Here is a 23,644-nt window from a genome sequence, read left to right as displayed (position 1 = left end):
AATACTTTAACACGTGGATCCTTCTATACGTTCTTGTTTTTTTAATGGACGGTCACGTGTCTTCTGCGCGCATTCACCACTTTCTTATTACCTTTTTTTCATTGCATATTCTGTCGCTTTCACCAGAAGATTGAAATAGAAGGCAATGCCATTTTCTCGTTAAACATCATTACGAAAATTGAAGAATACAGTGATCAAACATAAATATACATACTACGTGATAGAATCCTACAATTGAGTCATGAAATTAAACTTATTTTTTAACATTTTCACATATCATATATTTTGTCGCTCTTTCTTGCTTTATTTCACTATGCTATAAAATACGTGAGTGGCGATTAAGGAAGTCAGAGTCTCTTACTCTCCATGGTTGGCTTAAATCAGAGACATCCTTATCCTATGATTATCCAGTGAGGGAGTTCAAAGCATAGTTGAATTTGGACGTTTTCTGATTTTTAAATCCGAAACACATTTTTTATTAGTTAGAGATGAAATTTAATAACACGAAATTTCTCAGAAAGGGGTAAAAGGGTTGATATGTTGGTCAATGGTGGTGAGGGTTGTCTCTTGACGTGTAACAGTAAATGCAAGGAAGAATAGAAATCTTTGCAGACAAGTGACAACAATGGTACACAGTACCTAGCGGAATTCGAATAAACAAAGGATGTAGATGATAACAATGGTTTGGGTTTATGAATTAAAAATATGAGGAATTCATGCAGCATAAGCAATTGAGGTAGCATTGTTACACCTTTTCAAAGAATTAGATAAATTAAGAAATAAATCATAATGATATACGCAACCTGCGCAGGATACAACAGTGTTTGAGGTTGTTGAAAGTGTTAGATAAGAAAGTTTCAGTTCGGCTCTCTCGATTTCTTACCAATCTACATAAGTTGCAACTACATTTTTTGATTTGGCATCTTTCGACATTATCTACGTGGATCTGCATTCTGTACCTTGTTCCAAATTAGTGGAAAACATATTTTATCTTTGGATCTTGCTTGTAATTCCGTCATCATAGTGGAACACATTTGTCTCCATCTCCGTCAATGAAGTTTTCAATATAAGGATTATACTAGTAAGATAAACTTTTAATCTGATATGAGTGTTACATCTTTTGAAGAAAATCAATTAACTTGATAAAAACTTCCATAAAAGCTAATATCATTTTCAATTTAAAATATTAAATCAACAGGTTTATAGTTTTTTTTTCCTTATATGTCAATTAATTTTCTTATTTCTAATAAAGATAAAACTTACATTCACACTTAAATTTCCATTAAGATTTCATAACTGAATGATATGCTTACAAATGAGTCCATTCAAATAAGAACAAGTTTAATTCTTCCATATATATATATATATATATCCTCTATCATTCTTGTTATATATAGTATTAAGTGATTAATTTTGTACGTTACATATTCCAAAATTATTAAATAATAATAATAATAATAATATAATTATTACTCAATTTACTTCATTTTCCCATTATAACTAAATGCATATTTTTGAAATATTAAAATTTTAAAATATTAATAATATAATCTATATTTTGGACGGTGTCTTTCTAAATCAATCTATCCATAATCTTCCCAAAATTGCAGGAAGAAATAATTCACATTTCTCTCGCCCTATCGAATTGTGTGGATTGAGTCTTACAAAAACCCACATACATTCATTGGCGCAATAAATATATATATATATATATATATATATATTAGAAGAATACAAAAGCCTTAGCAACATCTGTTGTCAACAGTAACATATTTTCTTAAGAAAATAAAAGCAGCAAACTGCCATTAATTTGCATTTCAAACTTTGCAATAGTGAAATGCAAATCAAACAAGGCTTATATTACCATTATTATACTTGCAGTTTACGTAAAATGACATGAGCACCATATTGGGGTTTAAGAGTAATCACTGAAACAGGTGCATGAGCATAAGCTGGAGAAAGTTCAAATGTGAAATGTTGTAAAATCATTGACAAAGCCATCTTTGCCTCCAACATGGAAAAGTTTTGTCCAATGCACACTCTAGGACCCCATCCAAATGGAAAAAATGAAACTCTGCCATTAGTGGTCTTTAGAACTCCTTCAGAAAATCTTTCCGGATTAAAACTATCGGCATCATCACCCCAAAGTTCAGGGTTATGGTGAACCATAATTATTGGTAAGGAAACTTGCACTCCGGCGGGTAATGATAGGTTTCCAAGTTTCACATCTTCGTCAACATTTCTATTAAGGCCAATTACTGCTGAGTACAGCCTAAGAACTTCATTCAAAATCATTGTGACCTGTTAACAAAAAGTATTATGCTAATGGTAAGTATCAAAGACATACTCTTTGACATCAAGATAATAATAACACAAACCATTTGGCTCCTCTAAGATTAGAGGAGTGCTCTTTAAGGGATAAAGTATAATACATACTCGATTTTATCTCAATTATCACCTGTTTATTTTCTAATCAAATCAACAATTACGAGTGCACTTTAGTTTCTAAAATATACTGTTTCACTTCAGAAGAATCAAAGTCTGCTACGGCACTTACAATCTTAAGGTGACTTAGCACAAGAAAATCGGGTTTTTGTTTTCCAAATACTTGTAAAACTTCTTCCCTTGCACGTGCTTGCCAATCAGGGTGCATACTTAAGATCACCATGGTCCAAACAAGTAAAATTGAAGTGGTTTCTTGCCCTGCAAAGTAGAATAGCTTGCATTCCTCGATTACCTCTTCAATACTCATTCCAATAGTCTTACTGTTTCCATGTTCTTCAATTTCCTTGTGATTTGACTCCAAAAGTAAACATAACAAGTCATTCTCAGTAGTTTCACCCACCTCTAGTGCTTTCTCTTTCTTGTTAATCAAATCTGTAAGTGAAGCTTTTATTTCTCTATTAATTTCCTTCATCCTCCTATGCATAGCAGTTGGTATAAATTCGTAAATAAGCAGAATGAGCCTCTCTCTTTCCAATATCAGTTAGCCTTCTATTATTTGTTTGGTCAACATAAAGCACAGTACGGTTGTCTTCAGAGAAAAAAATTCTACTGCATAATGCAAATGAGACGTTACATTTAATCTTCCTAGCACAACATTGATGAATGAATAGATATTGAATATAACGAATAGATCCTTAATGAGGTACGTTGCTTGCTAATACTCATATTTCAAATGATAAATATATGTTAGTCAAGGTTTCCTGCATAAATATATGGTATGTTGATTCATTTGAAAATTATTTAACGGTGTTCATAGGTTTAGTTTATTCAACACTCAAGTATGCAAGTTAGTCTTACCTCCATCCAGGGATGTAATCTTTCATCATACTTTGCGCTGCAAGTTGTGCTTGCTCTTTTAGAAGTTCAAATATTCTTCTTCCTTCTTCATAACTACTTCCAAATGCTGCTCGAGCAATAACATCACTGGTTAAATTTTGAAGGAAAGGCCATAGATCTATTTCACAGGATCCATCTGAAGACATCTCCTCCCACTTGATAATTAGATCATTGCAACTGTTGAAGAATATTGGTAACATATTCTGTAATGTAACAATGAAATGGAAAGGATTTCAAATTCACCTATCAGACTGAGCACTTAAGTATTCAAACTTCATGTCATGTTACTTTAAATTCTGACTTCACATCAAGCCTTTGGCATCAGGGCTTTGGCTCCTTAAAATAAGTTATAACTCAAACCAAGGTGTTTTTACTTGAGTAAGTATGTGCTGCAGGTTAAACACTCTGGTAATTTTATTGTTCTAAAAAAATTTTAAGTGAATGCACTTTTTCCAGTGCAAACACACCAAAAAGCAAATAACTCATCTGTGTATCTACCAAAATTTTGAGTAGTTGACACAGTATAAAAAGTGTTAATACATGAAAAAATAAATTCATATCTAACCTTCAACTTTTCCATATTGAATGCAGGACTAACTATTCTTCTGTGCTTGTTCCATTTTTCTCCCTCGTAATTTATAAGACCAGTAGCTACTAACTTGACTAGGGGATTCGTGTCAGGCTTTGGAAAAGCGTAGATCTTGTTAAGTACTTCTTTGATTAACTCAGGCTCTGTGATGATCACCCTTGGTTTTCGTCCAAACCAAATAAAAGGATTCTTCCCTAAGTAGTATCCATACATATCATCATCAAATAATACCTTTTGTTTTTATCCAAACAAGTTGTTAACATGTGATTTACTTGGATCACATTAACATTAATAATGTCATAAGTGAAGTAAAAAAAAATGTTGTGAAAAGTATCATTATCCAAAAAAAAAAAATAGATTTACCATGTTTGATGACACTCTGCAGATGATAAGAAAAGACACGTGGCGCTATATCATGAGAGAGTTTCATGGGTTTGGATGTGACTTCCTTTTGCATCTTCATAATCTGCTTCAAATCTCCATTGAAAAGCCTGTAGGGTTTTCCTTGAAGGCCTTGATCTCTTAGGAGTCTCTCTAGTCTCTTTGGCCTTAGCCATAACCAATTCAGCACCCACCATGCGCATGTTAGAGTAAGGAGCACTATGAGAACTATGCAGGCAGATGCACTTGTAGTTGTACTCCATGATTCTTCCATTGTTATATCTGTTAAAGAAAACCTATGAGGTTCTGGTTTATAGAAGGGAGTAGTTTGGCACTCCCCAAACTCTAACACCTAAAATGTTTTACACATGGTTTTGAAAAGAATCGTCGTACATGGACACTAAAACTGTTCAGTCTGTCCCTATTCAACACTAATAGAATTAACATTATATTTTTTATTTTAAATGAAAAATAGTTTTTGTTAGGTATTTAATAGAAATAGAAAAAGTGAAAGCTGTCCATATATAATTTTTCTTTTGAAATATATCATAATCTTTAATAATTAGATTAAAAAAGAATGGTAGATGAGAATAAGAGATAAACTATATATATATATATATATATATATATATATATATATATATATATATTTTCTTTTTATGGGGTATAGCAAACTTTGAATTTATCGTTTGAAACATTTTTCTCCTCTCCAACTTCTAATTTAATGGAAGTATCCAAAGTGAAAGCTGTCCATATATAATTTTTCTTTTGAAATATATCATAATCTTTAATAATTAGATTAAAAAAGAATGGTAGATGAGAATAAGAGATAAACTATATATATATATATATATATATATATATATATATATATATATATATATATTATTTCTTTTTAATATATAGAAATATTGTTAACTTGTATCTATTTATTTTATAAATAAAATAAATTAGTAAATTACACTTACAACGTTCTTACAATATAAACTTATTGATTTCTTCTAACAAATAAGTATATACAAGTTCTAAATTTTCATATATATGAGGAATAAAATAATTTGTTCTCTCTATTATTCCTTTAAATTTAATTAATTAATAATATTAATCATTTTGAAAATTAAGAACAAATAGTTAAATAATTCTGCAATGACGGAGTTATTTTTATCAAACTTTTATTCTTAATGTTAATGTTTTAATTAATTACACGTGCATAATTTAGTTTGAATATTTTCACTTTTCATAAAACACGGTTGGTCGAAATGATAATATGTTGCAACATGGTGGAGGAATAGCCTCTATTTAATTCTCAATTGTTAAAGAGGTAACTGTTCCCATCTTTTTAATTCCAAGTCAATCGAATAATCATTACACTCGATCACAGATTTCTGTCGACAGCATTATCGTATCCTTAATCCAAGTCCATTCAAATAGCATCATTACACTCAATCACAGAATGATTTATGTCGACAACATTCAATTGTACATTTGTTCAATGCATTCTCGTATCCTTAATCTTGACATTACGTAACTTTGTCAAACATATAAGCTTTAAAAATAAACAAAAAAAAAATACAGAATTGACAAATTAGAGGTATGTCACATAGTAGAATAGTTTAACATTCAAAGCAATTTTCCAGGAGCAAAAATTTACTAAAACGTGAAGTAAAAAACATGACTACAGGAGTTAGCCGACCAAATTATATATAAAAAACTTAACGTGACCAAGGATGGTTAAGACGAAGCTTCACACGAATAAAATGCACTGCATTTTCAACCCAGAAATGGTACAAAGGTAACCGAGATTCTGAGAAAACCTTCATCATCAGTAATATCTAGCATCAAACTCAAAATAAATATAAAAGGATTCCATAAACGTAAATAATGACAACAACATTACTATAAGCATAAAAAACAAGAACCAAAATCTTATGGTGTATGGAGAAAAGAATCAATTAATTCTAAATCAATATTTTAGTATTTTTCATGTTTAAACTCTTAGGCACGTCAAGAAGTTCCGTATCTACAATTTACACACAGGACACAACCATTGGAGACAATTACAGTATTAAGACCGAGATCAACATCAAGGACTGCTTTGCTTAAGAGTGAGGCCGACTAGTTTACAGAAATGTATGTTCGCACATGATCTGCTTAATTCCTTTCCCAGAATTTAAGAAACCACAATCATAGTTCTTTCCAAGCACAGAAAATATGCCGGATGCCCCTCTAATCTCCTCCAACGATAACATGTTCCCCCTCAAACCTACCTCTGAATACTCCCCACGATCACCTACCACCAGCTTGATCAACAGCAGGAACTTCTTCAGGGTAACTGGATACATCCAAGTCAATAACGGTTAAGTCATATGGTTCCGGAGTAGAATTGGACAAATCCACAAGCAAGGAAGATTTATTTGCAACAGAATTTGAATCATCAGGCAACGAATTTGAGGGACTGCTACTGTTAGAAGAAGACAAACTTGAGAGCTGTATGTCATCCAACTTGTTTCCAAACATATTCCTATTTCTTCTCACTGAATCCATCTCAGACCCAACTGGTACAAAAGTTCGCGACCTGTACTTCTTAGTTCCCTCCTCACCTTCGCTGTGATTATAGAGAACATATTCGTGATACGTTGGTGCAAACTGCCACAAGTGTGATTAGTATCAAATCATCCGCAGAGAAAATATGAAAGCAAAGGAGATTCATAAATTTCAACAATAATATGGGGAACTAGAAATGCATTGTGGCATAACGGTTGCAAAGCCAGGCATTAAGCCTGAAGCAAATGCCATGTTAACAGTGTTACAGACAGAGCATACAAAGCAAGACTCACCTGGTGCACTGTATCATGGTAAAAATCATTTAACTTCAAAGCATGCCCAAGGCTAGCAGTGAAACCATGGGATCCACCTATATTAGCACCGGCATATTCTTTGTATGGAAATGCATAAAAGTGGCCTACAGCAGCAACAAGCATCTCAACACAAATGATAAAATTTTGGAGCAGGGCAGCTTCATCAGCATCCTCAATGAATCCGGACTTTGCAGCAAGGAAGAATAACACACCCTAAGAAATGAAAATAAATAAATATGTCACCTTGCTGCAACCCTCAACAGTAAAAAGAAAATATCACTAGAACGAAACAACACCAAACTAACACTTAGTCATCTTTAAATTCTAAATAATTCCCACAGGACAGCAAGCTGTGTGAAATCAACATAAATAATGAAGCTATTAAATAAATGTCAAAACACATGCATACACAATGTCAGTTCTCTTTTATTATTTTTTTAATTGTTATGTCTATTAGCAGTGGCCTCAAATAAGTTTGTACCACTAAGTGAAGAAAGGAAAATAGGAAAACTAGATAAACAAAGACAACAGGAGGGAGATGAAAATCATAGGTGACTGAAGACTTTCACAAAGAAATCAATTCCTAAAGTTTAAACTATGCCCGTGTGTGTGAGAAGAAAACTAGAACAAATCCAACATTTAGAATATATATATAAGCAAAGGTGTTATAAATCCAGGGTATATCCAATGTCTGTTCAATAAAGACATATGACTTTATATCCCAAGATCTAAGACGCAAAATACTTATTTTCCTTCTTTTAAAGTGATGGAGGATTTATCTCTAAACAAGTTACAGCTCATCTCAAGATCAAATAGGACATCCTCATTTTACTTTACACTCATATCCTTTCTGAAACAGAAATACAATTTCTACTCTTCACAATGTATCCAAAAAACGACACCCTTTTTTCTGTTCTTCCTATACTAAAATATAACCAACAACAAGATACAGTCAAAATTAAGAGAAAACAATGAACCATAAATACGAATGAGATGTAAAATCACCTGCCAATAAGTCAGGAATACAACAGATTTTATTATAATAAACTTTGGAACTGGATTAAATGGTTGAAGCAGATCCTTGCATGCCACATAAAACAAAGCAAGCACATAGAGAGCCATTGTATATGAGATCATATAAATGATCGTAAGATACAAGTATGACTGCTTTGGGCTGAAATTTCCATCTTTATACTTCCCATTTGCATAAAGTACGAGTGTAACAACAACTAAAATGGGCTTCAATATCACAAACTGCAGACATCCTTGCTTGCATTTTCGAATGAAACGCCTGAAATATAAGTTTTAGAAGTGAGAAACGAATGTATACTATCATGCTACCATATTATAAGCTTCTACTAAAATCCAATCCAATGCCTCTGAGATGTCTAAGTTATTTTTCAATAAATAATCCCCAAAATAATTCTGCATATTGTGTGGCAAATGCATCATTCTAGAACTTACAAGTTACAAAATAGGTAATAAAAAACTCCATAGAAAATTCAAGGTATAGTTTTCAAGGAATATATATCGAACAATATTCTGGTACCAAAGCTTTTAGTCCAAAAATATGAATCAGATATAAACCCACCCATCCAGCGGTATAGGAGGAAAGCAACAAGTCATCAAACAGAATGATGGCTTCAGAACTCGACCACTCAAACTTATTACAACAGCTCCAGGACCACCAACCCATGCCAGGCACAATGACAGAAAATTATAAATGACCCAAGCTTCATAGCTGAAACGGTAGACAATAGAAATCAATCATGAAATTGCACCAGTATAATAAACATAGGTTGGCAAAATTCAGTATAATTTTAGGACAACAAAAAATTTGCAAAGTGCACTTAAATTTCCAAACTAAAATGTAGTATGCAGGTACGCTAAATAGTACAAAGCAGAGTGCATGGAGATGCGGGCAAGCATAAGGAATTGCCTTCCCACTCTTGTGCTTGCATATGAAAGCACTCTGCAGCAGCTATACCACCTTACTTACATCAACATAAGGATGTAACTTTTCTTAAGCATTGGAAGCTACTCGCTACTGTAACAATAAAAGGCTGTATTATCCCACCAGGTCCACTATATGAACCACACAAGGTTATTTGATTCGGTTAAAGACTAAATTTCTAAGATATTATTTACCATAATATAGGTCTTAACAACTTCTCCCAATATCCTTAAGAGTCTATCTCTCTTTCACCTTCCGCAAGACCAATCAATTCTCATCATCGTTGGATCCAATTGTCTTCTTTATATGTTTACACTACCTTAACCAGTGCAACATTAGTATCTACTAGCATGTCATTACTTTGTATCACGTACTTTCTTGTTTGATCACAAGTTCATTTTAAAATTCTCACTTCTACTGCTCTCACCCTTATTCTTAATATCCCTTTGAAATCCAACATTCATTGTCATTAACAGAATATAGCTGGACGGCAATATGATAAAGCTTGCTTTTGAGCTTAGTAGGTACTTTGCAATTACAAATAACACACCCATTTTAGTCATCGTGCTGTAAGTTATTGTCTAAAGGTAAAAATTTAAGCAAACCATTGACATGTTTTCATATATGCTCTGAGGAAAAATCAATCTTGTTGAAGAATTACCCAAATGTTTTACTCCTAGGAATTTGAGACTATCTTGAGTAGGGTACCAGAGCAGATAGTTCTGGATAGAAAGACAATAATTACTTCTAAGGCCTCCTATGTCAGTCAGTGTAGAATAACAATATGCAATTCATGTACCACTGGTAACCATTAATCACAACCAAAACATAAAAGAAAAAAAAGGAATTCAGACTAAACATCAGCAAGAATCAAGAAAATAGAGAAAGAAAGAAAGATGAACTTACACTTCCCGGATAGAATTAAAATAAATTGAACTCCCAGGTATTACAAGGGACAAGAATGACATTAGTGCATAAACCTGTAAAAGAAAATTAAACTAATAAATGTTTAAAATGAATCATAAAAAGAAATGTTATATAACTCAGAATGATGGTATTCTCAGTGAAATTTCAAGAGAGCAATGAAACGAAAATGAAGATGAAAGTAAAGAACCAAATAAATGTCAAGAAACATACAGATAAAAACATGTGCTGGTAGGTAACTGCAATTACCAAGAAACAGAAAAATTCGATCTTCACGCATATCAAACAAAGTAACTAACACTGTGTCTGGAGGAGTTTCCATGCTCCCTCACCTAGCTTGCAGAAGTGAAAATGGGATTGTGCAAAAAAAAATTATATACACACACACACCACGTTCGGTCGTTAATTCCTGGAATCAAGTTTGCGCATAAAGTCAAGTGTGAAAATGTAGCTTTTGAGTTGAGGAGCAAATTTCCCTATAGAATTGCTTTAGAGAGAAATAGTTTCCGAACACAGATCACTTAACTTACATGTTAAAACTCATTTATACCAAAAAGCAATTATACAAAATCAAGGCCTTTAGCATCAAATTTGCAAACCCACTCCTCGCTGAAACACACACTAAATATAGTTGGCACAGAACCAAATAGTTAAACAATTAGGTCAACCAGTCACCAAGCTGTAGTTAAGAAAATCCAGTCCCGGAAACAAGAACTCTTTGCATTAAGACGATGAATAAAGAACAGCACACAATCTGATAACCCAATTAACAGTGAAGAAGTTCAAAGGTTTTTGTATGAAGTGAAACGGTTAGTCCAATTACGAAAAGCGACTAAATCGTGACAGTGAGAAGAAACCCTAGTTGAAACCATCAGATGAATGAATTGATAAGGTGGTTGAGGTGAAATGGAAACTCACCGGAACCATGAAAACAATCCGAACGATGAAGCGCTGATAAGTGGGCTCAGTGTAATTGAGAAGGTGTCGGTAAATGTGGAGAACGGCCAAAGCGATAGCTGCAACGGTGCAAAAGAAAGCGACGACGTAGAGGAACAAAGGCACCAGAACCCCCATTCCGGGTTCCCTTAAAGCTTCGGAAAGCGAAAACCCTAACGACAATCGAAGATTGAAGGAATTGGAGAAAAGGCAACGAGGGAGGATCCGCTAAGTTTGAAGCGGATAATTGGAGAAGAAGATGTATGCTTCACTGTCACCAATAATGGCGACTGCTGGCTTTCCAAGGAAAATCAAAATTGGAAACTCGTCATAACAGCTATGCAAATACAATGCCTTTTTGTTTTTTACTTGGACAATTAATTGCGTTTTTAAGTTTCATTTAACTATCGTAATTTTGTTTTCAAATACGATAAATTAATCATTTAACTGTCTTAGGTTTTACTTATGTGATGAAACTATATTATATTGGTCCGTATTTAATCATCTCAATTGATTTATTTAGAAATATTACAATTTTAAATTTTTATGTAAAATTTGTTGACGTATTATTCACTACTAATACGCGGAGCGTGCATCACACGCCGTTGTCACGAGATTCTCCATTAGACCCTTTCTTCCAACACGCTATGAGAAAATTCATTGTCTATCAAAAATAATCTTTATTTTATTTAATAAATTTGATTTTAGAAAATACATGATTAACGGTTGACTAAATTATTTGCTTAAATGGATTTTAAAAAGATAAATATGTTTTTGTTATTCATGAATTACGTAAAAGTATTGTTTGGTTTATATTTTTAAAATTATAGATTTTTATCTTTAAGTTTAATATTGTTAAAGTTTATTCTATTTGACAAACCGTATTTCAATTCAAGATTAGAGACGTTGATATGTGTGGTCACGCGTATTTGACATGTGTTATTTTTTTTTTTAATGAAAAAAATTAAAAAAGAAAGCACTACCGTTTAAAAATGATACGTTTAAATTATGGAATTTTGATGCTGAATTGGAATTTTGTTTAACATATAAGATAAATTTTTAAGTCGTTAAAAATTAGGAATAAAAACCAATGTTTTAAAAAATACAAAAATCAATTGATATCAAAGTTTTGATAAAAAATTATTTCCAATTTTACACAATACTCCCGAGACAAAAAAGCATATTTTGTTCATATTTTAAAATTAAATTTTTAGTATTTATTGTATATGTGAAATATTCAGCCTGATTATCTATACGTTATGAAATTTATCAATTGATTTACTACACCGTTGCAAAAATGCAGAATTTGGAGAAAAATGTGATTTTATTGCTTTGATAAAGTAAAATCCACATTACACTTATCACTTGAAAGGATTTGAGATAGAGTAATTAAGTAGATTTGAAGATAATTTTCTTTTGTTATTTATTTGAATGAATTTAGAGATAAATAAAGATGAATTTGAAAGTAAAATTTGTGAGAATGAGTGTATAATTTAATTTATGTGACTCAAATAAAAAATTATGTTCAAATATTCTTAAATCTACTCTCTCTCAAATTCCTTCAAATAAACCAGACATTAATATTGTTATTTTAGACAAAAAAATTGCTCGCATCTAACATTAATTCGAATATCTAAACATTAAATTAAATATGCACTTATTCGTTTTACTTATGGATAGTTTCCGCTGACCAGTGGAAATACAATTACTTTTGTTTTTATGTCCCTCTTTATAATAAAAATAATGAATATCATAAAAATGTGATATAACTATTATTATAATAAAAAAGAATTATCAAAACATAAAAATACTATTTTTTTTATTGATTGTCGTCAAGGGTAGTTTATTGTATATTGTAAAAACTACAAAATTGATGAAATGATAAAATAGAGCAAAAATAAATAGGTGGAAAAAGTGTCACATTCCTGTGTGTCCATCTACCAAATTGAGGGCTTAGTGCATGAACGAAGAAGCTTTTCTAATGGTTATATTCTAATATAACAACCTTACTTCACCTTCTAAAGATTATATTTTTACCTTGCTGATAAAAAAAAGACTTTCTTCTTTCTCATTCCACGAAAATTTACTTTGTAATATTATTAACTTTTGAATCACATAAATATTTAGAAAAAAAAAGAAAAGCAGAACAAATTTAATGTTTCCAAAACTAAATTTGATTAATCACGGTATGCTACAAAAAGATAAAAAGTTTTGAATACTAATTTGTCTGGGGTCATTCGTTAAGTACGAGAATGACAATGAGATCCTACAACCTTATATATATATATATATATATATATATATATATATATATATATATATATATATATATATATATATATATGATTTCTTATCCAATAAGTCTTTTAAATTAAAAAAAAAAATACTTTAAATATAATCCTAAGAATAGTATTTGTTGGAATGTAAGAATATTAGATACAGTTTGTTTCAACAGTATTTTAACTAATTTGAAGTTAGAAAAAAACGTGTTCTTACTCTCGTATCTATAGTTTTTAAGAACAGTTCAACATTAATCCAAAATATATAATGTTTTTCTTTCATGTTAATTTAAGCTTATAAGAATTAAATGAAATGAAGTGAAAAAAAAAATTGGGATGAGTTTAAAACGGTAATCCGAGATTTAACTCATATACTACTTTTGTACTTTTTTCAGATAAATTGTCTCGTTTTTTTTTTTTTTTTTCATTTTATTTTACGTTTAAATTTAGTTTAGACAGAAATATTGTGACTTACTTAAAATATTGGCATTTGAAATTATATTTAAAAATAAATAAATTGTTTACTCAATTAATTGTGGTGAATTGGATTTAACATAATAATGTAAAAAATTCAACTAAACCCAATTCAATATTTTTACCTCGTGTTTTGGTTGAAAAGAATAAATTTAGAGAGTAAAGGTGAGTGAATCTAAAAGGATAGTTTAAATTAAAAAATATATATATAAGAAATAAGAAAAAAATTTATAAAAATTCGTAAATAACTTAATTAATGTGGAGGATAAAAAATTTATTTTAATAAATTATTTCTAATTTATTTATTAATTTTAATATAAAACATACGTTAACAAAAAAAATTAAATTTATTAATTTAATTATTCTTTGAATTATAATAATAATAAAATATATCTATAAATATTTAAATATAAAATTATTAAATATTTAATTTAATTTTAATTGATTTTTTTTAATATAATATAAGATTGTTTTATAAATAAAAATTAATACAAAATATAACAAACTCACTTTCTTAGTATACCTGCGCCGCGGAATATATATATTATTTTTTTTCCATGATATTGTGCCTTGTTTTTTGAAAAAATTATAACATTCTCTTTTTTTTTCTTTGGGAGCAAACTAATTTTTGCATTTGGATTGGACGATAGATATGAAAAAGTGAAAATGAGAGAATTTGAGAGAAAAAAATGTTCTTTTAGATTAAAAGAAAAATATTAAAAAATAAGAAGAATGTTTTAAAAATTTGTTTATGATTTGATTTATATTTATATTATTTATTATTTTATTTTTATTAATCGGGATACTTAATATAATTAATATTTTAGTATTGTTATTATATCATGGGTAGACTTTTTCCGATTTTCTCTCTAAGCAGCTAGGAAAGTTTCCAAAATAATATCAAATTCTATTTTACCTCGTTTTTTCATCTTTAATCTCAAATAAACGCTCTCTTATTTTCCGTGACTGGAAACAAACATCTTCTTACATATTACAAAAAACATCTCAAATATATACAGACGTATTAAATAAAATAATGTATCGATATTTGTACTAAGATGCTTTTCAGTATTAAAAGTTTTTAAATACAATCAAATTTAACTCATCCTTGAAAATAACAACATATAGTTCATATGTAATTAAGTGTTTTTACTAAATCCGCATAACTATTTTTGAGAAAAAAAAATCTTAGAATTTAATTAAATATACTGACTCAGTAAACATTTCCATTAACACGTAATTTTGGAGTGGTTAGAATAGGTTATTAAAGGAACATTCTTTTGAATGATTTTCTGAACAATTATTTCTTCAGAACAAAAAATAATATTTACATACCTATGAGAAAGTTTAAATTATAAATAAAAAAAAAAATGAATATAATGTATTTAGGAAGGAAAAATTAGAAAGAATGAGAGGATAAGGGGAATTTTGAAAATGTAAAAATATCTAATAATGAAGAGTGTATATATATATGGAGGAAGCAGAGCAAGGTGGAGGTTGGAAAGGCCATACATTCATTCTCAAACGACGTGGCCTCTCACCACTGCCCCTTATCATCTTCCTCACTCACTCTATCTCTTCCTCTCCAAAAATGGCTTCTCTCATAGGCGTTTCTTCCATTTATCAAACGCCTGCTCTCGAACTCTACCAGAGGCCAAACGCTACTTCCACTTCCTCCGTTAGGTTGCAATGTTTGGACTCCAAGTCTCACTTCAACAACCTCCTCCGAGCCCACCGCCACTCCCCTGGACCCACCTTCAAAACGGGCCTCAAGCCCACTCCCACTTTCCTCCCCTCCGCCATCGCCACGCCCAATTCCTCCCTCCTCAGCGAAGAAGCCTTCAAAGGACTCGGCCGCCACTTCGACCAAACCGACCACCAATTCGAACACTCCTCAGATTCTCTCCCCGCCGAACCCTCCAACTCCGACGAACTCGACATTTCCAAGCTCGACTTGCCCTCGCGCCTCGTTGATTCCCTCAAGAGCCGCGGGATTACTCACCTTTTCCCCATTCAGGTTCGTTTCTCTTCCTACCTTTTTACCTGTTAGGGTTACACTAGCGGTTTATCATCAACATTTAGCTTCATTTTTTGCGTGATTAGAGAGCGGTGTTAGTTCCTGCACTACAAGGTAGAGATATCATTGCTCGAGCGAAGACCGGTACTGGAAAGACACTAGCTTTCGGAATTCCAGTTATTAAAGGCCTCACTGAAGATGAAGATGAGCCTTCTCTCAGGTAATCCTTGTTCGCGTGTTGCACTCTGCTTCGTATAACTATGGGTATTGGTTTTATTAATTTGCTGCTCCCGTGCTCTGCAGATTGGGTCTGTGTCAACTTTTCATTTTAGTCATTATAACAAAGAACTCTACGTTTTAGTCCCTGCACAAGCAAATTTTATATGTTTTAAACCCTGTTGTTAGTTTTTTGGCGCCACAAAATGGAGGCACATGGGCTAAAAATGTATAAAAAAAGTCGGTGTATGGACTCAATGGTTGGATTTTTAGATACAGGGGCTAAAATAAAAAGTTAACGTAGGCACAGGGATCAAATGATTGAATAAACCTATAAATTATATATGATGCGGTTGTTTCTCTGTTGTCATATTGATGCGGTTGTTTCTCTGTTGCAGAAGGTCTGGTAGGCTTCCCAGAGTTTTGGTGCTGGCCCCTACGAGGGAGTTGGCGAAGCAAGTGGAGAAGGAGATAAAGGAATCTGCTCCTTATCTCAACACTGTTTGTGTTTATGGCGGTGTTTCTTATGTTACTCAGCAGAGTGCTCTTTCACGAGGTGTAGATGTGGTGGTCGGGACCCCAGGGAGAATTATTGACTTGATTAATGGGAAGAGCCTTAAGCTGAATGAGGTTCAGTATTTGGTGCTTGATGAAGCAGATCAGATGCTTGCTGTTGGGTTTGAGGAGGATGTGGAAGTGATTTTAGAGAATCTCCCTTCTCAGAGGCAGAGCATGCTTTTCTCTGCCACCATGCCTGCTTGGGTGAAGAAGTTGGCGAGAAAATATTTGAACAACCCACTCACAATTGATTTGGTGAATTTTTGTTACTTCTGTCTTACACTCTAATAATTTCTCTCTCTCTCTCTCTCTCACACACACACACACACACACACTCACACCCACACACACATATGCACTAGTCTATTGATGACTCTGTTTATATAGTGCGGTGTAAACAGATAATAAGCATATGATTGTGCCAAAAATATATTATATCTACAGAGATTTTGCTTTGAAGAGCATTACGTACATATGTGATCTTGGCCTGTAGATACGCATATGCTGTTCTATGCAAGCTGGTTTGAAATTTAGTGTTAAGGACATTGTCTAATGCTGTCTGGAGTTGACTTTAAATATTTATAGAGTGTGGTTTTAGATGCTCACATAACTAAATGTGACAAAATAGATGATTACCATATTCATCTTGTCGAACTTACATTGCTTACAAGCATACACCATTGTTCATAATATCCTAAAGTGAGTGGTGATGTGGTGAAATTTCTGTCATTTGTCTTGGCACACACTATACTGTGATTTGGAGAGAAAAGAAAGGGAATATTCATGTGTGGACTACATCATAATCTATATGCATCTGCTCTCCGGTCTTCAAATTCATTCTGTTTAGCATTAACATTAGCCTTGGCCTTAATTACTTTTAGTTTTCCTGGCCCCATCTTCAAATGATTCAGGCATAATTATGCGTACTAGTGTTTTAGTTGTTGTATGATGAGAATTGAATCTTAATTACAATGCATTATAATGTGAAGATCATATATTATGATTATAATGCTTTGTCTTTTCTTTCAAACAGGTTGGTGATGAAGAAGAGAAGCTCGCTGAAGGGATAAAACTTTATGCTATATCAGCTACTGCCACTTCAAAGCGGACAATTCTCTCTGACCTCGTAACTGTAAGTTATCTGCTCAAGTTTTCTATCTTACATTGATGTTCATATTCTCTTCAGTTTACATTCTGAGAGTTCTGTTTAGTCATCATATTGAGTTATATAACTAGTTAACAGTTTAAGTAACAAACAGATATAATCTGATAAGATCAAATGTTATGTTGAATATTTAATGCAATGTGTATTTAAACAGATAGTCTACCAAATTTTCTTAACTCTATAATCTACAAATTGATAATTTTTGTTATTTGTTTGTTTTGAAAATTATCAAATCCATTGCTTCCTACAAAGTTATCTAATTTCTGGATTTTATGCACTCAAAACAAACTTATTAGATAAGTTAACTTTTCTATTTCTGATGGTTTACAATCTACTATTTCTAGAGGAATTTTTTGGGGGCAGGAGTCAATAATTTTTGTTACTGTTCCTTTGTCTTTCAGGTTTATGCAAAGGGTGGGAAGACTATTGTATTTACACAGACAAAAAAAGATGCCGATGAAGTATCATTGGCATTAACAAATAGTATAACGTCTGAAGCACTGCATGGTGATATATCTCAGCATCAGAGAGAAAGAACATTGAATGGTTTTCGGCAAGGAAAATTCACAGTGCTTGTTGCTACTGATGTTGCAGCTCGTGGACTTGATATTCCAAATGTTGATTTGGTGAGTCCAAAGGATGCTTCCCAGTCTGCATTTTAACCATCTGATCTCCCTCATGGACTTATTATTTATTAGCTTAAGAGTTAATGGCGATGAGTCTGTGGATTAATAGAGCAAATCACTTGAGTAATTTTATGCTGGCACTTAGGTTTTTCAATAGCGGATTCATGATCTAGTTATCATTTTTTTTTTTTTTGGAATTTAGGGTTAAATAGTTTGGGATGTCTTAACCCTAGATTGGACTAGAAATTTATTGCCTATTCTATGTGTGATTTATCTAGTCTTATTGGGTGCTTGCCATGGTAAAATTAAGGTCTCCCTTTTTGTTAAAATGATTACATTTGGCTTTTTCTTCAGTCTTTTCCACTGTTCACTGTCTCATCTGACTAAGGATTTAGAATTTTATATTTGATAAACTATGTGCATAAATGTTTTTATGTTAATATTTTTTTTAACTATTTCTTCACAATTGAATCTGTTCAGAGAAGTTTAAAATCTCTATTTGAATTGGAGGTTTCTATTTTAATGTCTTGACTTGCTCTAAAACGCTATATCTTCTCAACGTATTGAAAAGCTTATTGGGGCTACCTGTTTCATTCAGATTATCCATTATGAGCTTCCCAATGATCCTGAGACTTTCGTACACCGCTCTGGTCGTACTGGTCGTGCTGGAAAACAAGGTACTGCCATTCTGTTGTACACCAGTAGCCAGAGGAGAACAGTCAGATCCCTTGAACGTGATGTAGGCTGCAAGTTTGAATTTGTTAGTCCGCCAGCTATGGAAGAGGTCTTGGAGTCATCTGCCGAGCAGGTTGTTGCCACACTTGGTGGAGTTCATCCCGAATCTATTCAGTTTTTCACCCCAACTGCACAAAGACTGATCGAAGAACAAGGAACAACTGCCCTTGCAGCTGCCCTTGCACAACTTAGTGGATTTTCCCGACCTCCATCATCCCGGTCTCTTATCACCCACGAACAGGTGTTATGAATCATATATTTCCCTCGTTATCCAGTCTAACAAGTAACCACTTTCTAAATGTTGCCTTCATATTTAAGTAACGTATTACTTGCAATCAATCCAGGGTTTTTATTTTAGCATTTTCTCGGAAAGACTTTCCTAATGACAATAATACTAATCCATGATCCAAATCAGTGTATCTTTACCTTTAAAGTATTGAAAAATAGTGTCGGCAGGGTCATTCCCTAGTTCATGGAGGTTACAAAGCATGGGCTGTGGGTATTTCATTTGCCTTATTATGTGTTCGATTATTATCTAAATAAGGACATACCACCTGGAACAAACACTATCGGTTGCTTGATTTTTTGTGTTGATCTTTAACTGCTTTTTCTTAAACTGTTTTGTATTTCAGGGATGGACTACGTTGCAACTAATTCGGGATTCGGAAAATAGTAGATATTTTTCTGCAAGATCAGTCACTGGGTTTCTTTCTGATGTTTTTTCATCAGCTGCTGATGAAGTTGGGAAAATCCATATAATTGCAGATGAAAGGGTTTGTATCCGAGTTATTTTCTCTTTTTAATTTTCTATACTTTCTACTTGGAACTTCAATCCTACTGGGAACGCACCCACACAGTTCAAACGATTTGACATTGTGCCAATACTTAAACATCAGGTTCAAGGAGCCGTTTTTGATCTTCCCGAGGAGATTGCTAAAGAATTGCTTACTAAGGACATACCACCTGGGAACACCATTTCCAAGATCACCAAGGTATATTACAATATTTGAATTGTAATTCTTTGTTGTCTCTGCCTGTTCTCTTCTTCGTATACTGGCGCTAAAATTATTGTACAAATTATATAAACGCGTTACATCTTACTTTGAATTGGCAGCTACCTCCTTTGCAAGATGATGGGCCTCCAAGTGATTTCTATGGGAGGTTCGCTGACAGAGAACGAGGTAACCGAAGGGGATCTACTTCTAGGGGAGGTTTTACTTCTAGGGGAGGAGGTTTTGCTTCTAGGGACCGGAGAGGCTTTAAGTCCTCAAGGGGATGGGATGGGGAAGACTCTGATGATGACGACTTCAGTGATCGATCTAGTAGGAGAGGTGGTAGAAATTTTAAAACTGGTGGCAATAGCTGGTCTCGAGCAGGAGGTAAAAGCGGTGGGGATGATTGGCTAATTGGAGGTAGACGATCAAGCAGGCCTTCATCATCAGACAGGTTATAATTGCATTCAATGATCAAATAATTCTTTAAATTTTTTGTTTGGTATTTTCATCCTGTGCGATATACAATACCCTCTCGTGTGATATTTAGTCTGTGTCACTGATATGGCATGAATGTGCATTGCAGATTTGGAGGGGCCTGTTTCAATTGTGGGGAATCTGGGCATCGTGCATCAGATTGTCCAAAATCTTCAAACCGGCGAAGCTTTTTTTAAGTTCCCACATTTTTTTGGGGCGCCGCTTTGACCAAGACAGATATGAACTTCTGCCACTGTTATTGGCCTGATGGGTTCCGGAAAATTGAAGCATGCTTACCGAAAGAGTTACAGAACCAATATTAATTTGCATCTCACGTGTTGGCGTGATTTCCTTAGGGACCTCTTTTTTGTGTCTATGAAATGTAGTATTTGTTTGGGCTAAGAATAGTGCTGTATCTTCTTTTTTGGGTTGGGTTTAAAGGGTTGGTTGGTTGGTTGGTTGTATGGTCCTGTATTTTTCTCAACTTATTATTTAACATCTTTTTGAACCTTCCCGGTTTAGGAACAGACTGGAAAAATGAATGAAAGATGAAATCCTACAGGTTTATGCATCTTTTATTATCAGAAGGTAAAATTTGAATTAATCATCTTTTATTATCATAAGATAAAAGTGAACATACATATGAGTATGTTGTCATTAATATGAATTAAAATGCCATTATAAATAGTTACAGCTCTTAGTAGTTTGTATTTTTTTCTCAAATAAAAAATATATGTTCTAATTGAACGACTAACTGTTTATTAAGCAATGTTAGTTTCTTTTTTACTAAAGCATATGTTTTGACAAAAAAAGTAATAATATAAAAAATGAAACACTAGTATTTTCTTTAGTTTTAACCCAGTATTTCTTTTTTTCAAATCTTATTAAATTTATGCATAGGAATAAATGCATTCATACTGTAAAGTTTTTCTCACTAATTATTGGATAATAATTTCTTCAAAATTATGTGAACCTTTAGATTAATTGACAGTATAAAAACCTTTATACTAAGAATAAATAAAAACTTTTGTTTTGTTTACAATATACATATATTTGAAATAACATAAACATAAAATAACTCTTATGTGATTATAAAACCATTTGAATATGTATTATATTCTCATAATTTTATAAAAAGAAAACTGACTAGAAAGGTTTCTTAAAAAATATTATAACATAAAAAAATGTACATATTTTTTTAAGATAAAATCACAGTATATTGTGTACATAAAAAAATATTATAACATATTTTTTTCACAATAAGCAACATATACAAAGAATAACGGTATGTGTATGTTGTATATAGAAATGTGTCTCTTTTGCTTGCTAGAAAATTATGTTAAACTGTTATATCCTTTTTTTAGTAGGTTATAGGTGTTATCTTTCATTTAGTTTTCTACAATTTTTATTTTTATTTTTTTCATGTGCAAAGAGAGTGGTAACATCTCAAATATTTTTTATTTTATATTTTTTTTATTGCTGATAAAGAAAACAGTTTGAAAATATTCACTAAAATCAATTCGCTAATGCCGTTGTAAATGTATTTAATAATAATTTGAAGCGGGGCAGGGACAGCACAACCTCCTATTGATCAACTCAGTATCAGGTCGGTACCTTTTGCTCATTTTCTCCATTTTCATCATCTTTTTCCGAGTCTTCAATTTCATTTTCTTCTTACCATGTTCTTCGATTTCTTTATTACTTGAGATTGTTTTTGCATCTTAGCTGTGGGAAATTAAAATTTAGGTTTCACATTGAGCAGGAAAACGAACAGCCTTGGTGAAAATCAAAAAGAGAAAATGGCAGAACTTAGTTTGGGAATTCTAATTGACATTGTTGATGAAGAATGGATGAGAGACACTCTCCCTGATGATGGTATGTAGCTTTTATTTTCCTTCCCTCCCTCTGGCAAAGATCTTTATGTTCATCTTTATATCCACATGGGTATGTGATGGGCCCATACCTTTCTTGCTGTTATTACAGATCTTCCACTGCCGCCAACACTGGTTGTAAGGACAGATGATACTGAGGACTCAAGTATGTCTCTTCGTTGACAACTTCAGTAATATTTTGTGGACTATCAATTTCTTCAGTTTGGTTCGGAAAAACAGTTTTGATTGATGTTGCATTATCTAAAACTACGTTGAAATACTGGTCTTCGTGAATTCAGACAAATGTTCATATGTTCCAGTTGGGTTTGCAATGAATTGATTTTGAATTAAAAATCGACCCAGTCAGACCCTCTTTTGTTCATTAAAATTTAATTCGTAACCTCAGAAGATACCAAATTATATCAAACTGGTGGGCTGAAAATTTTTTCTTTTTGAAGTTAATCACACATTTGTGCATTTACATGTAACAGCATCCTTAGAAGAAGATACAAAAATATGAAATTGGTTTGCGAAATATATTATGGTTAATGGGTTTGTTAAGAATTCATTCTATTGAAGGGTTGTATCTAATTTTCTTGACTATCATAACAGTGTACTTTGCTGTATGTCGCAGATCAGGAGACTCAACAAGTTAACGTGGATGCTTGGCACGATCTTGCCTTGGGTCAAGAATAGAAGTTTCATTTACTTTTGTGTTATGCTTTGTTGTTAGTGAGTAGGATGATGCTTCTTGTTTAATGAATTCAAAGTTTATAAACATGTTAAGGTGATATTAAGGAATTGTTCAAAGTTTATAAACCTGGTATGGTATTTACTGAATTGTGTCATTGCTGAATACTATTTGTTTTGCTGTCACGAAAGCACTATTGGATTTTTGCTGGTTTAAGCAACTTTAGGGCATCCCCGAGCCTGAGGGTTATTGGTATGCTCTGAAGTCTATTAAATTAGTAAATGATTTATAATAGTAATATAAAGTTTTTTAAGATATGGTGACGGACGTTGTGTCATTGGTTTGGTTTAGTGTTACGAAGTTGGAGTGGTGTGAAAGAGATTATAGATGCTAAACTCAGTGAAATCATCATGCAAAAATATATATATAATGGTGGTGGTAGTGTTTGTTTGTAATTACTTTCTGATAAAGAAATAATTGTTTTTTTAAAAACAATTTTTTTAAGAAGTGACAAATATAAGTCTTCACAAGTTGGTCTTGGTGGTTATAGTAATTCTAT

The 23,644-nt window shown here is 32.5% G+C and overlaps 4 protein-coding genes across 6 annotated transcripts; 2 read left to right on the top strand and 2 right to left on the bottom strand.

Annotated features, from left to right (window-relative positions):
* Positions 1–1,745: 1,745 nt before the first annotated feature.
* Positions 1,746–4,693, bottom strand: LOC106757247 (cytochrome P450 CYP72A219). 2 transcript variants are annotated; one of them, XM_014639875.2, is made up of 5 exons: positions 4,295–4,693; positions 3,908–4,125; positions 3,304–3,545; positions 2,558–2,966; positions 1,746–2,301 (listed from the first exon to the last, which is right to left on the bottom strand). In XM_014639875.2, the coding sequence occupies exons 1-5, from the start codon at positions 4,584–4,586 to the stop codon at positions 1,870–1,872; spliced, it is 1,593 nt and encodes a 530-aa protein (XP_014495361.1). In that variant the 5' UTR covers positions 4,587–4,693; the 3' UTR covers positions 1,746–1,869. The 2 variants fall into 2 exon arrangements, with proteins under 2 accessions (XP_014495361.1, XP_022635079.1); XM_022779358.1 differs by having other exon boundaries at positions 2,558–2,921.
* A 1,553-nt stretch (positions 4,694–6,246) lies between these two features.
* Positions 6,247–11,322, bottom strand: LOC106757855 (transmembrane protein 184A-like). Its single transcript, XM_014640685.2, has 6 exons — positions 10,967–11,322; positions 10,031–10,104; positions 8,762–8,911; positions 8,176–8,461; positions 7,150–7,383; positions 6,247–6,958 (listed from the first exon to the last, which is right to left on the bottom strand). The coding sequence occupies exons 1-6, from the start codon at positions 11,120–11,122 to the stop codon at positions 6,599–6,601; spliced, it is 1,260 nt and encodes a 419-aa protein (XP_014496171.1). The 5' UTR covers positions 11,123–11,322; the 3' UTR covers positions 6,247–6,598.
* Positions 11,323–15,218: 3,896 nt separating this feature from the next.
* LOC106757668 (DEAD-box ATP-dependent RNA helicase 3, chloroplastic) lies at positions 15,219–21,101 on the top strand. 2 transcript variants are annotated; one of them, XM_014640404.2, is made up of 10 exons: positions 15,219–15,754; positions 15,841–15,974; positions 16,372–16,783; positions 17,562–17,660; positions 18,095–18,319; positions 18,918–19,295; positions 19,687–19,827; positions 19,951–20,046; positions 20,169–20,500; positions 20,633–21,101. In XM_014640404.2, exons 1-10 carry the CDS (start codon positions 15,329–15,331, stop codon positions 20,718–20,720), a joined length of 2,331 nt encoding a protein of 776 aa, XP_014495890.1. In that variant the 5' UTR covers positions 15,219–15,328; the 3' UTR covers positions 20,721–21,101. The 2 variants fall into 2 exon arrangements, with proteins under 2 accessions (XP_014495890.1, XP_014495889.1); XM_014640403.2 differs by having other exon boundaries at positions 15,220–15,754; positions 16,369–16,783.
* Positions 21,102–22,004: 903 nt separating this feature from the next.
* Positions 22,005–23,270, top strand: LOC106757458 (anaphase-promoting complex subunit 13). Its single transcript, XM_014640131.2, has 4 exons — positions 22,005–22,129; positions 22,286–22,398; positions 22,507–22,560; positions 23,029–23,270. Exons 2-4 carry the CDS (start codon positions 22,323–22,325, stop codon positions 23,088–23,090), a joined length of 192 nt encoding a protein of 63 aa, XP_014495617.1. The 5' UTR covers positions 22,005–22,129; positions 22,286–22,322; the 3' UTR covers positions 23,091–23,270.
* Positions 23,271–23,644: the final 374 nt, after the last annotated feature.

The sequence above is a fragment of the Vigna radiata genome, chromosome 3, assembly GCF_000741045.1.
Source record: "Vigna radiata var. radiata cultivar VC1973A chromosome 3, Vradiata_ver6, whole genome shotgun sequence".
NCBI lineage: Eukaryota > Viridiplantae > Streptophyta > Magnoliopsida > Fabales > Fabaceae > Vigna > Vigna radiata.
The sequence above is the reverse complement of the archived record's forward strand: the minus strand, read 5'-3'. Positions and strand labels throughout refer to the sequence as shown.